The 10,898-nt window shown below is 39.9% G+C and overlaps 1 protein-coding gene across 2 annotated transcripts; it reads right to left on the bottom strand.

Annotated features, from left to right (window-relative positions):
* Positions 1 to 3,869: 3,869 nt before the first annotated feature.
* Positions 3,870 to 9,869, bottom strand: LOC123513745 (cancer-related nucleoside-triphosphatase homolog). Of its 2 annotated transcripts, XM_045271147.1 has the most exons (6): positions 9,561 to 9,869; positions 8,816 to 8,978; positions 8,102 to 8,198; positions 6,448 to 6,642; positions 5,359 to 5,457; positions 3,870 to 4,325 (listed from the first exon to the last, which is right to left on the bottom strand). In XM_045271147.1, the coding sequence occupies exons 1-5, from the start codon at positions 9,601 to 9,603 to the stop codon at positions 5,380 to 5,382; spliced, it is 576 nt and encodes a 191-aa protein (XP_045127082.1). In that variant the 5' UTR covers positions 9,604 to 9,869; the 3' UTR covers positions 3,870 to 4,325; positions 5,359 to 5,379. The 2 variants fall into 2 exon arrangements, with proteins under 2 accessions (XP_045127082.1, XP_045127081.1); XM_045271146.1 differs by having other exon boundaries at positions 3,870 to 5,457; positions 9,561 to 9,868.
* Between the last annotated feature and the right edge of the window lie 1,029 nt (positions 9,870 to 10,898).

Here is a 10,898-nt window from a genome sequence, read left to right on the forward strand (position 1 = left end):
GAATGCCACTGATTACCCACAATGACTTTTTCACGTACACACCACAAGTACTTAAAGATCAACAGCTCCACCAGGATTGTTATGCTGAAGTATCTACAGTCTATTATAAACTGGCCACTGGGTCTTGGTATGAGGAAGTGGACAATTGGATTCCTGTTCAAAATATACTGTAGCATATTGATGATGTAATTCATTTTGGTTCTTCTCTAGAATCACTGCTCCACGCCGATCTGTATAATACGTATAGCACAGTGCAGTATATGTAACGTGTTTACCATCAGTGAGAGTTTTTGTGAGTGCTCGGCCTTAGTGTGTCGTACACAAGCCTTCAAATGTGGTGTGTTCGGCGAGTTTTCTATAAGTCCAGCAAGCTGCGGCGAGCCACGGAGCTCCATCACACTCGGAAATGAGCAGTACACTGACTTGCATTTGTTTCTAGCTGGGGTTTCTGGGTAATAACTCGTGAATAGGATTCTTATTGTGTCTATAGTTCTTTTGTCCAATGACGTGCCACCACCTCTTAACAGCACGAGCTGCGCCAATGGGAATTTGCTATATGTATTCATAGGCAGGGCACAGCTGGGCAGACAGGTGTACAGACATCTGTGTGAGCAGTTCAGCCATGGCCACCAGTGATCCTAGTTGTAAACGTTGCGAATTTGATAACTGGGAAATCATCGCTCCTGCGATGCAAGTCAGTGTACAATCGAGAAGAGGACCAGCCAGGACCTTCATCCTTTCGTTAAGGTATTGTGAGGAGGGTATTGGTAGAGGTAGGGCATATTGTGTGAAGCTATAAGAGAACCGGCATGAGGGGGAGGGAAAATGCCCCAAAGCAAGGATACGGTAGGTTAGGTTTATGTTAGGGTTAGGTTAGTGTTGGAGGGGGGTCTGGGGGGGCGCAGCATCCCCGGTTAGGTTAGGTCACATTAGGCTAGGTTTATGTTAGGGTTAGGTTAGTGTTGTAGGGGGGGTCCGGGCTAGGTTAGGTTACGTTAGGTTAGGTTATGTTAGGGTTAGGTTAGTGTTGTAGGGGGGGTCCGGGCTAGGTTAGGTTACGTTAGGTTAGGTTATGTTAGGGTTAGGTTAGTGTTGTAGGGGGGGTCTGTAGGTTAGGTTAAGTTAGATTAGGTTTTTGTCCTTAGATTTTTTGGATCGCCATATCTCGCCTCTTTTGGCTCCCCCCCCAAAAAAAACACCGATTCCCCACAGTCCCCCAAGCTCGTTGGGGGGGAGAATGGGGGAGGGGAGAGGAAAGGGGGGAGCAGTGGTTCTGTAGTTTTAACCTTCATTTTCTATGTATAATGCTAGTTTTCTGTTGATCAACACAATTACCACAAGGATATACTAGTTTTCCTCAATATATGACAACAGGCATTTTTGTCCCAGACTGAGACCCAGCAGCCAGTATAGAATACACACACTATAGTAAATAATGGATAAGAAACAGATGGAAATACAAAAAAAAAAAAAAAAGAAAAAAAATTACTACATAATCAGTGCGGAAACAATACCAGACCACCTCAGGACCAGTACATGACCATGACAGGATCAATATAACATCAATAAAGAACCAATACAGGACCAGTACAGGTCTAATACAGGGCCTGTACAGGAAGAGTATACTTTATATTTTCCTGTACAACTGCCTCACATGTTTTTTCCTTCTATTGATACAGAGCCAGCACTAATACTGGCCCAACCTGACACTTGTTAACGGACTAAATGAAAGAACAAGGACCACTAGATTAATGAATGTCAGAATAAAGAAACACCAAACAAAGCAAACATATAAATTAATAAAAAAAGAGAGAGAACAATAACACTAAAAATTTTCTTAAGTATTTTTAACACATTAGCAAAAGAAAAAAAATAAATAAATTTTTTAATCAAGCCCCAAAAATGTAAATAAACAAAAAATAAGTAAAAAATAAAATAAACTTGAAGGAGGAAGTTAGACCAATAAAGTAGTTACCCAACACCATAAGAACTAATAACATTAAATAATAACAATAATATTAATAATAGTAACAGTTTCATGTCACCATCAGGCACATCATACAACAGTAAATAACACAAGCGCTAACCTTAAAAACAAAACCTTCGTCCGTGAATTAATCCAATGGAGTCTATTAGTGCGCTAAGCCAAGCAAGACAAAAAAATAAATAAATAAATAATAAAAAAAATAAATAAAATAAAATAAGAGAAACAGCAACCACATACCATTAAAAAACAAATACACTAATAATAAGCGTGTTAGTGTAGCATCAATGTATCGGTGTAAAGTTCTCGCCCGGCAACACCACAAAAAAAAAAAAAAAAAAAAATTAAAAAGTTTGTAATAAAATCCCCCAAACATTTGAGCATTAGTTAGTGTATTAGTGCGTCCCCTCACCTGGAAAAGCTACGTGCGTTTGGTAAGAGGGCAATGCGTTATAGGACGAGGCAGAGGTGTGGAAGACAGGAAGACAGGACAGGGACACCTCACCCTCTTCTTCCTCCTCCTCCTCGGTACATATTTCCCCTTCCTCGTGCTCGCTCTCCACCACTTCCACCTCTTCCTCCTCCTCGGATACCATTTCTAGAGCCTGCGTGTGCTTCTTTCCCGGGCTCAAGACCTCCATGACGCGCTCGTTTAATCACAAAAGAGAAAAATAACTGGCCACAAGGCAGCCATTGCGCGCTTCTCGTGATGCAACTCTTCTGAGGGGCTCTGTTGGATCAAATTGTCGACATCACTGTCTTATTTTTCTTTATTGTTTTTTTTCATTTTCTTGTGTTATTAGTGTCAAAAAATGTGTGTGGTATAATTAGCGTAATAAAATTGCTCTGTATTTCGTTACTTTCTTTCTTTTTTTTCTTTTACGTTTCTTGTTTCTTTCTTTCTGTAATTTAGAAGTTATTTTAGTCCCTTTGTCCCATTAAAACTACAATGTGTTTACTGGTTAATATTGTGTGCGATTTTGGCAGCTAAATTAATCTATACAAAGAATCTATACTGATGACGAGGTCGCTGTGCGACTGATACAGGATAACCTAGATGGGCCCTGGTGGCTCTTTGTTATCCTATTATTTACGTTAAGAATACGTATACAGCTCTTCGCATACTGACTGCTGTGGCTGCTACGTATTTCTAGCAAGATTGCATGTAGCTCCAAAATATATATATATATATATATATATATATATATATATATATATATATATATATATATATATTTTTTTTTTTTTTTTTTTTTTTCTGCTTCTCTTTCTTTCCTTTACGTATACTACTTTTGAAAGTTGGTAAGGTATTTATCACACATATACTCACGTAAACTCGCAAATGTCTATTTCAAAGAGAGAGAGAGAGAGAGAGAGAGAGAGAGAGAGAGATTTACATACTACTTTTACAGAGGATTGCACATACTTTTTTTTTTTTTTTGTAGCCTTACGCCAGAGTAAAACCTACTGTAAGAAATATGTGAATAACTAAATTGTCGATAATGAAATGATTAACACGCCTTTCCATCCACGAGCTGTTTATCTAGGTTAATTAACTTATTCTTTGATTTCACTGATAATCCCTTCTCTGAGTACATCATGACTAGATTGAATAAACATGATAACTGTGCCCAGAAACCAATGTCCAGTGTCAAATAATTAAGGTTAACTCTATAAAACCCAAATAATTAAACAGGAAATAATAACATGAGAGAAGGCTGGTATTGTTAATCTGTGCTGAATGCTGATGTCACGGTATCCCAGAATGAATCACCCTGACACTGGCCTACATTACAACACCCAGGGGCAATACCACACCACACCACACCACACATCACCTCTCTAAGTGACAGGACAAGAGAGACAGTGAGGAAAACAAGACGTGATTCATATCTTAATGTTTACTTTTGTCATAATATTCAAGCATTACATGAATATCCACCACCACATACTGACCGAACATTCACTCATGATGCTATACCACACCACCACCACCACCACACAGGGTACCCACTCCACGAACTGTGTGTGTGTCTCTGGCTGTGGCAATGATGGCTGGCAATGTTGTGAGCCAAACGCAAAATGACACAAGTACAAGCAAGTGAGCAGGAAAAGATTATCTATTGAAACATATTGCTAAATTTACCCTACCAGAAGCCAGGGCAGCAGATACATGGCAGCAGACACAGGCACCACAGCATCCACCCAAACCCCCTGCCATGGGTCGCCAAGGGGGAGCTGGCTTGTAGTGGTCACCCTGCCAGCCACCCCCTAAGGGCCCCGGTCTCCCTGTCACACACTTCCCTTCCCCTGCCATCTGTGTCTCCATTCCTGCCTCTTTCTATGTTATGAGATCAAAGAGACTAATATTACTTTTTTTTCTAATATTCATAATGTCACTGATTTGTTTTGTCATATGTAGAAAGAGAGAGAGAGAGAGAGAGAGAGAGAGAGAGAGAGAGAGAGAGAGAGAGAGAGAGAGAGAGAGAGAGAGAGAGAGAGAGAGAGAGAGAGAGAGAGAGATGCTAGTCTCCGAACAAGTCCAAGAGACTCAGCTAAAAGTATGGGATAAATGTCTTGAAACCTCCTCTTAAAAATTAGTTCAGGTAAGTGTGTGTGTATTTACCTAGTTGTAGTTTTGTGTGTGTTTTGTGTTTTTGTGTGTGTGTGTGTGTGTGTGTGTGTGTGATTGCCAGCCTGCTATATACCTAGATTACCTAATTTGTAGCTGTCATGAACAATTTCACTCGTAACATTTTTCAATCTTTACCTAAACACACACACACACACACACACACACACACATTGGTAGTACTTTGAAGACAAGGCTGGATAACTATGATGTTTGGGCTAGCTGTCACCATTACAGTACTATTATCATTGTATTAGATTTTCCTCCTCCCTGCCTCTTTGTCTGGCCTGTGTGTGGTGAGACTGGGCTTAGAGGAAGGAGGAAAACTCTAACACAGTAATACTAATGATAATAATAACAACTACCCCCAAACAAGATCATAAATGGTTAATCTCAAGTCTACAGCTGCCTCAGGGAAACAATGTAGTCTTGCTGCTACACTCCCTGTCCTTGAATAAAACCATAAAGAATTCTAGACACCCAACCACACACAGAATAAAACATCAGATCCTTAAAAGCAGCCCCATAAATCTTGATCCTAATCCTAACACACTAGATGAATGGATAGTCTGGTGCCTGTGTGTATGAAGAATGCAATATTTGGCTAGCAATATACCTGATCCTCCAAAACTTCAATGTCCCAAATCTGATTCCTATATAAGATAAAAAAAAAAAAAAAGATAATAATGAAATAACAGAAGGTTTGAACATCCAGATCCACTGATGAAGCACATATACTGACTGGTCCATAGTGGCAAGCTCATCAAATCTTGAGGGAGGCTCTTAAAATGTTCATAATCTTCTCCTGCAGTGTTGGATCGTCCCTGTTAGATCGCGTCAGCTGTCAGGGAGGAGAAGAATCAGGTGTGAGATCACTGGACAAGATGAAATGGATATGAGGGTTTCACAAGAAGAGGAGGAGGGAGACATGTAGCAAAAAAGGATTATGGGTAAAGGAAAGACTGTGAGAAGGCAGGACAAGTGATTATCATTGTGGAAAAGTGGATTACAAGTGAGGAAGGAGGAAATGCATGGGAAGGTTTCACAAGGAGGAAGGTGGGAGACATAGAAAAAGTGGATTATGAGTAAAGAAAAGACTGTGGGAAGGCAGGGCAGGTGGTTATCATTGTGGAGAAGTGGATTACAAGTATGACAACAGAAATTAGGTATAAGGCTATTCAACAGTACGAAATGCATGGGAGGATTTCAACAGGAAGAGGGTGAGATATATGGAAAAAGTGGATTGTGGGTAAAGGAAATACTGTGGAAAGGCAGGACAGTTTGTTATCATTGTGGAAAAGTGGTGGAAGAGTAAATGAGGTGGTAATAATGTGAAAAAGATGCAGAAAAGTGAACAAAGAGTGAGATGAAGTGAGGGAAAGATTGCGGTTTGCAGGAAAAAGAGAAATACATGAGTAATTGAGCTATGAGCAAGGTGGAGAGAGGAGAAAAGTGGTGGGAAGGGGAAACAGAGGTGATCAATATATTGGAGGGAAATAAAAAAAAAAAAAAAAAAAAAAAGAGAATAATCATGTTTGTGGGGAAAGAAAATGAAGAGAAAAAAGTAAGGGAAAACTAAAGCAATTATCTAGTGTAATAAGGTTAATATAGAGAGAGAAAAAAAAAAGGCAACAAAATCACAAAATCATATAGGAATATAAAAAAATAAATAAATAAATAAACTAATAAACAAACAAAATAAAATCTAAGTAAACCTCATAAAAAATCAAACAAAATAAAAAAGCTCACTCACAAACAATCAACTCTGAAAGAAACAAATAATAAAAATGAATAAATAAATAAAAAGTGGATGAGGAGGAGATGGCCTTACATGCACCACTAGAAAGCTGTGGTTCCGCCTGATCTCCTCCACCAACGGTATAGGCTTGCCCTTGGGGATGGGGATGGTGGCCAGGATGGTGGAGGAAGGGCTGGAGATGGCCTGCCGCACCCCCTTCACAAAGTCTTCGCTAAACATCTCCATCTTCCCGACCTCGTCCAGCACTAACACTGCCGGCCTGGACAGCTACAGGTGAGGGTAGAGTCACTAGGGCTGCACTGTGTCTCACCTCATGCCCACACCTACACTACTTTCACAAGGCTCTACGTGATGTGCTGTGGGTTTCCAAGGGTGTGGTTTTTTAAGTAAGCCAAGTTTTCTAAGGGTGATTTTATAAAATTACTGCAATTCTAAGAGTGCATTTGTCAAGTTATTCAGGTTTCTAAGGGTGTTTTTAGAAGTTCCCAGACTTTTAAAGCTGTTTTCGTGAAGTTAACACATTTTCAAGGGTGTTTTTGTGAAGTTAGTCAGGTTTCCAAGAGTGTTTTCATAGTTCACCAGGTTTCTAGGGGTGTTTTATGGTTCCAACAAGATTTTTAGGTTGTCAACAGGAGAAATGCTTTTTTTTACTTTTGAAAGACTTAATTTGAAGTTATACAGGTTATTAAGGGTGTTTTTATGCCTCTAATGAGGGATTAACACAATTTCCAGTTATCATTGGGAGAAAATACTCAAGTTATATTTTCAAAAGGCTCTAGTTAAAGACACACAGGTCTTTAACAGTGTTTTTATGATTCCAATGACATTAACATGAGAAACTCTTGCTTTCAAAAGGATCTAGTTGATGTGAGGTGGGTTTTTAAGGGAGTTTTTTTCTTAGTTCTAGAGACAAATGAACTAGGTTTCTATATTATGAATAAGAGTAACAGCCTTGAGAACCCAGCTGATCATCTCTGTGGCCTTTGAAAGTAGTCATGGTGAGAGAGCAGAGCCTATCCTACACCTTTCTATAAGACACTGACCTCCTGTGCTAGTATATGCATTGTATTCCATAGAAAGAAGCCATTAAGGGAGACTTTTTAAAAAACAGATTGATGTATGTATGTTTGTACTATGAACTTTGCTTTATCATCATCATCATCACCATCATCATCACCATTTTTTTTTATTAAGTTTTCTTTTTTTTTTTTTTTTTCATTCTTTCTATTTCCGCTTCTTTCTTGGATCCACTTCACACTTGCAGAAAGGGGAGAGAGAGAGAGAAAGCAAGAGAGAAAAAAAAAGGAAACATATTAATTCAAACACACTTATGCATACTTGCAAATAGTATATGTTTTCCCTCTGCATATATTTTTCAGGTTATGTTCATATTTGTCACTGGAAATGCTATGCTATAAAGTAACATGAGAGACAAAAGAAAGAAGACAATAGAAAGAAAAGATAGTATGGAAAATAAAAGAAGACACGGAGCAGAGAAGGAGGAAGATAATTGAAGAAAAGAAGGTACGGAAGAGAAAAGGAAGAAGGTATGGAAGAGATGAGAAAGATATGATGGGAAAGAAAAGGAAGATAATGGGGGGAGAGAGAGAGAGAGAGAGAGAGAGAGAGAGAGAGAGAGAGAGAGAGAGAGAGAGAGAGAGAGAGAGAAGGTAGACAAGGGAATAACAGCTTAATACAAGACAATAAAGGAGAAAATGGTGACTACCTCAGTGTGGAGGGCAGGAAGGGCCAGTGACTCAAAGCTTGCTACATCAACAGCATACTTGCCAACACGGGGGCCATGGCGACCACTATCCTCAGGGCTGTGTGTGTGTGTGTGTGTGTGTGTGTGTGTGTGTGTGTGTGTGTGTGTGTGTGTGTGTGTGTGTGTGTGGAGCAGAGGGAGGGGGGGTTAGGTAATTCATTATTATTATTGGTGGGAGTAAGTAGTTTATTATTATCATCGGATGGATTAGACAGTTGATCATTATTATTATTTTCATCACTGGTACACTCTAGAACTCCGTGCCTGCTTCTGCATTTCCATTTTCCTATGAGCTGAATTAATTTAAGAGGGAGGTTTCAAGACATTCTTTATAGCTCTCTCGACTTTCTCATGGCCTGGCATCTAAGTGGGCCTTTTTGTTTGGTAATTTTTATTGCACTTGGTCAGATTGTCCCTCTTACATAAAAAATGAATAAATAAATAAAAATACATATAAGTTAATGAGGCTGAGACATGGTGGAATTATACTGATATCTACACATAAAGCAGAAATAGAGGTTTCAAGACATTTATTCTATTCTTTTGGCTACCTCTCTCAGATTTGGTCAGGGACTGGCACCTCAGTGGGCCTTTTTGTTTAGTAATTTTTGATGTGCCCAATTTTCTCACTTATATAAAAAAAATTCAATATTTCACCACCATCTGCCACCTCACCTCACTCTAGACAGAATGCCTCGCTGGCCCTCCAAGGTGACCACGTCAAAGCCAGTCCGAGAGCCTTCCCGTCGTACCTCCTCCGTGTAGAAGCCCTGGCAGGTCAGTCCGCCCTCCTGCAGGCGATCCACAACCTTTTTTATGAAGGTTGTTTTGCCCACACCTGAAGGAAAGCAGTTTATAAAAAAATGAGGAATGGGAATTAAGTTGGGTTTAGTTTAGGTTAGGTCTAGTCAGGTTAAAATGCTGCATCACTTAAAATATTTTTAACACATGCAATAAAACTGAAATAACCTTAACATTGTCATCCTATGGCAAGGTAAGGTAAGGTTAGAATAATGCATACTCAAAGGCAATATCAATAATTCACAAGCTGGTCATTTCAGTTGGTCAGATTTGTAAGGAAGAACTCTCCCAAACTTTCGAATACCAAATAACATCACGAGGACAGACGAGAAAGAAGACTACAGCTGAAAGAAAAGATGACTCGTCACAATTTCAGCAGAACACAACTCTGGTTACAGTTTCAGGTTAACACTTTGCCATAAGAAGCTGAACAAGGCAAAACAGAAGACAAGAACACAATGAAGAACAAGGAATCAAGAAATAAATAGCGATAATACGCGAAAAACGATTAAACATGACAAGACTCTCACTGAGAGACGGACTCTTATCACCATCCCCTTTTTCACAACAAACCCCTTGAAAATCTGAACCATTACCACCACCACAGTGTTTCACCCACCTGGCGGACCCATTAGAGCCACGTGCCTGTAGGAGGAAGTCATTGCACAAGGCACAGCAGCCCCGGCCACTGAAACTCTTTGTTGTTATTGTCAAGACGGGCTCAAGCTAGATTTGGTGCCTCCGAATCGGCCCTTCCTTCTCTCTTTTTCTCTTTTCCCTCCTCTCCTTGCTTTATTTCTCTATATTCTCTGTTGTATCTTATTTTTCCGAGGTGTTTTTTCTGTTTCTCACTTGTCTTCCTCGCATCAGTTCTCCGATCCTTTGTATTAGTTCCTCTTTCTCTTTCTTCTCTCTCTCTCCCTCTCCCTCTCTGTCTTCCTCTTCTTTATTGATCTACCTAGTTGCCTCTCAGATGTTTTCTTCTGCACGTGCATTAAACCCGGACGCAAGACATGTATTTTCTTTCTTTTATCAGTTAAATTTGTCACGAGTGATTGTGATATCTATAATACTCTCTCTCTCTCTCTCTCTCTCTCTCTCTCTCTCTCTCTCTCTCTCTCTAATATAATATGACAATCACAATCACATGTGACAGATAAATTGGAAAAAAAAACATCCACTAATGTCCGGGTTTGATAAAGACATATGTAGACATGCAGCTATAGCTTGCTAGGTTAGAGACATCTTTTCAACCACACTGAAATTACTATAGCCTTCAAAACGTACTTGGCAGTTATAGGATCACTTCCAATCTCGAATATTCTCATGCAATACAAACTTCATTACTCCTTAAAAAGTTATTCAAAAGCCCTGCGAATCGGCGACCGTCGCCACCACCCGCCCACTCCTGAAAGGCCGCGATCTCCTCAATGTCCTCAGCCCCCATCCGCGATGTGATCTGGCTATTGAAAACTGGTGAGCTGGACCTCCTTGACACCACAGCTCCTATGCCGTGTTTACTTGACTTTTCATTGGCGCAGGACGGTTCTTTAATTGTTCTAGCACGCTCCACAGCAGGCATAAAAGCAAGGGTGAGAGGAGGAAAAGGCTCGCAGCGAGGTAGACTGGGGCTGAGTTGGCGTGCCCGTAGAGCAAAGCTAGGTGGCTGCATGACGAGCTGGATCTCTGGGTAATTGTCCTAAAATAAACGTAAAGCTGTTGAGAGTGTTAGCAAATAATGGTGGTGGAGTCGGTATACCAGTATTGAGAAAATTGTATGTTATAGTACGATAAGGTCTATCAATGATTATGTTGCTCCTTTACTTATATTTTAATCACAGGAGTCTATCAATGCCCTGTAGAAGTAGTACAAAATTATATCATGAGGACAGTATTAGCATTTGCTGCTATGTACAACTGATCGAATAGAGATAAGGAGAATGGAACCGAACCTTAA

The sequence above is a fragment of the Portunus trituberculatus genome, chromosome 36 (genome assembly GCF_017591435.1).
Source record: "Portunus trituberculatus isolate SZX2019 chromosome 36, ASM1759143v1, whole genome shotgun sequence".
NCBI lineage: Eukaryota > Metazoa > Arthropoda > Malacostraca > Decapoda > Portunidae > Portunus > Portunus trituberculatus.

What these genes read in the sequence shown, in the direction of transcription:
- LOC123513745 (XM_045271147.1), bottom strand. Translation starts at nt 9,603, where the DNA reads ATGACTTCCTCCTACAGGCACGTGGCTCTAATGGGTCCGCCAG. An exon ending in GGCTCTAATGGGTCCGCCAG is followed by an intron (nt 8,979 to 9,560) that starts GTGGGTGAAACA and finishes GCTTTCCTTCAG; the next exon opens with GTGTGGGCAAAACAACCTTC. An exon ending in TTCCTGCCCTCCACACTGAG is followed by an intron (nt 6,643 to 8,101) that starts GTAGTCACCATT and finishes CCTCACCTGTAG; the next exon opens with CTGTCCAGGCCGGCAGTGTT.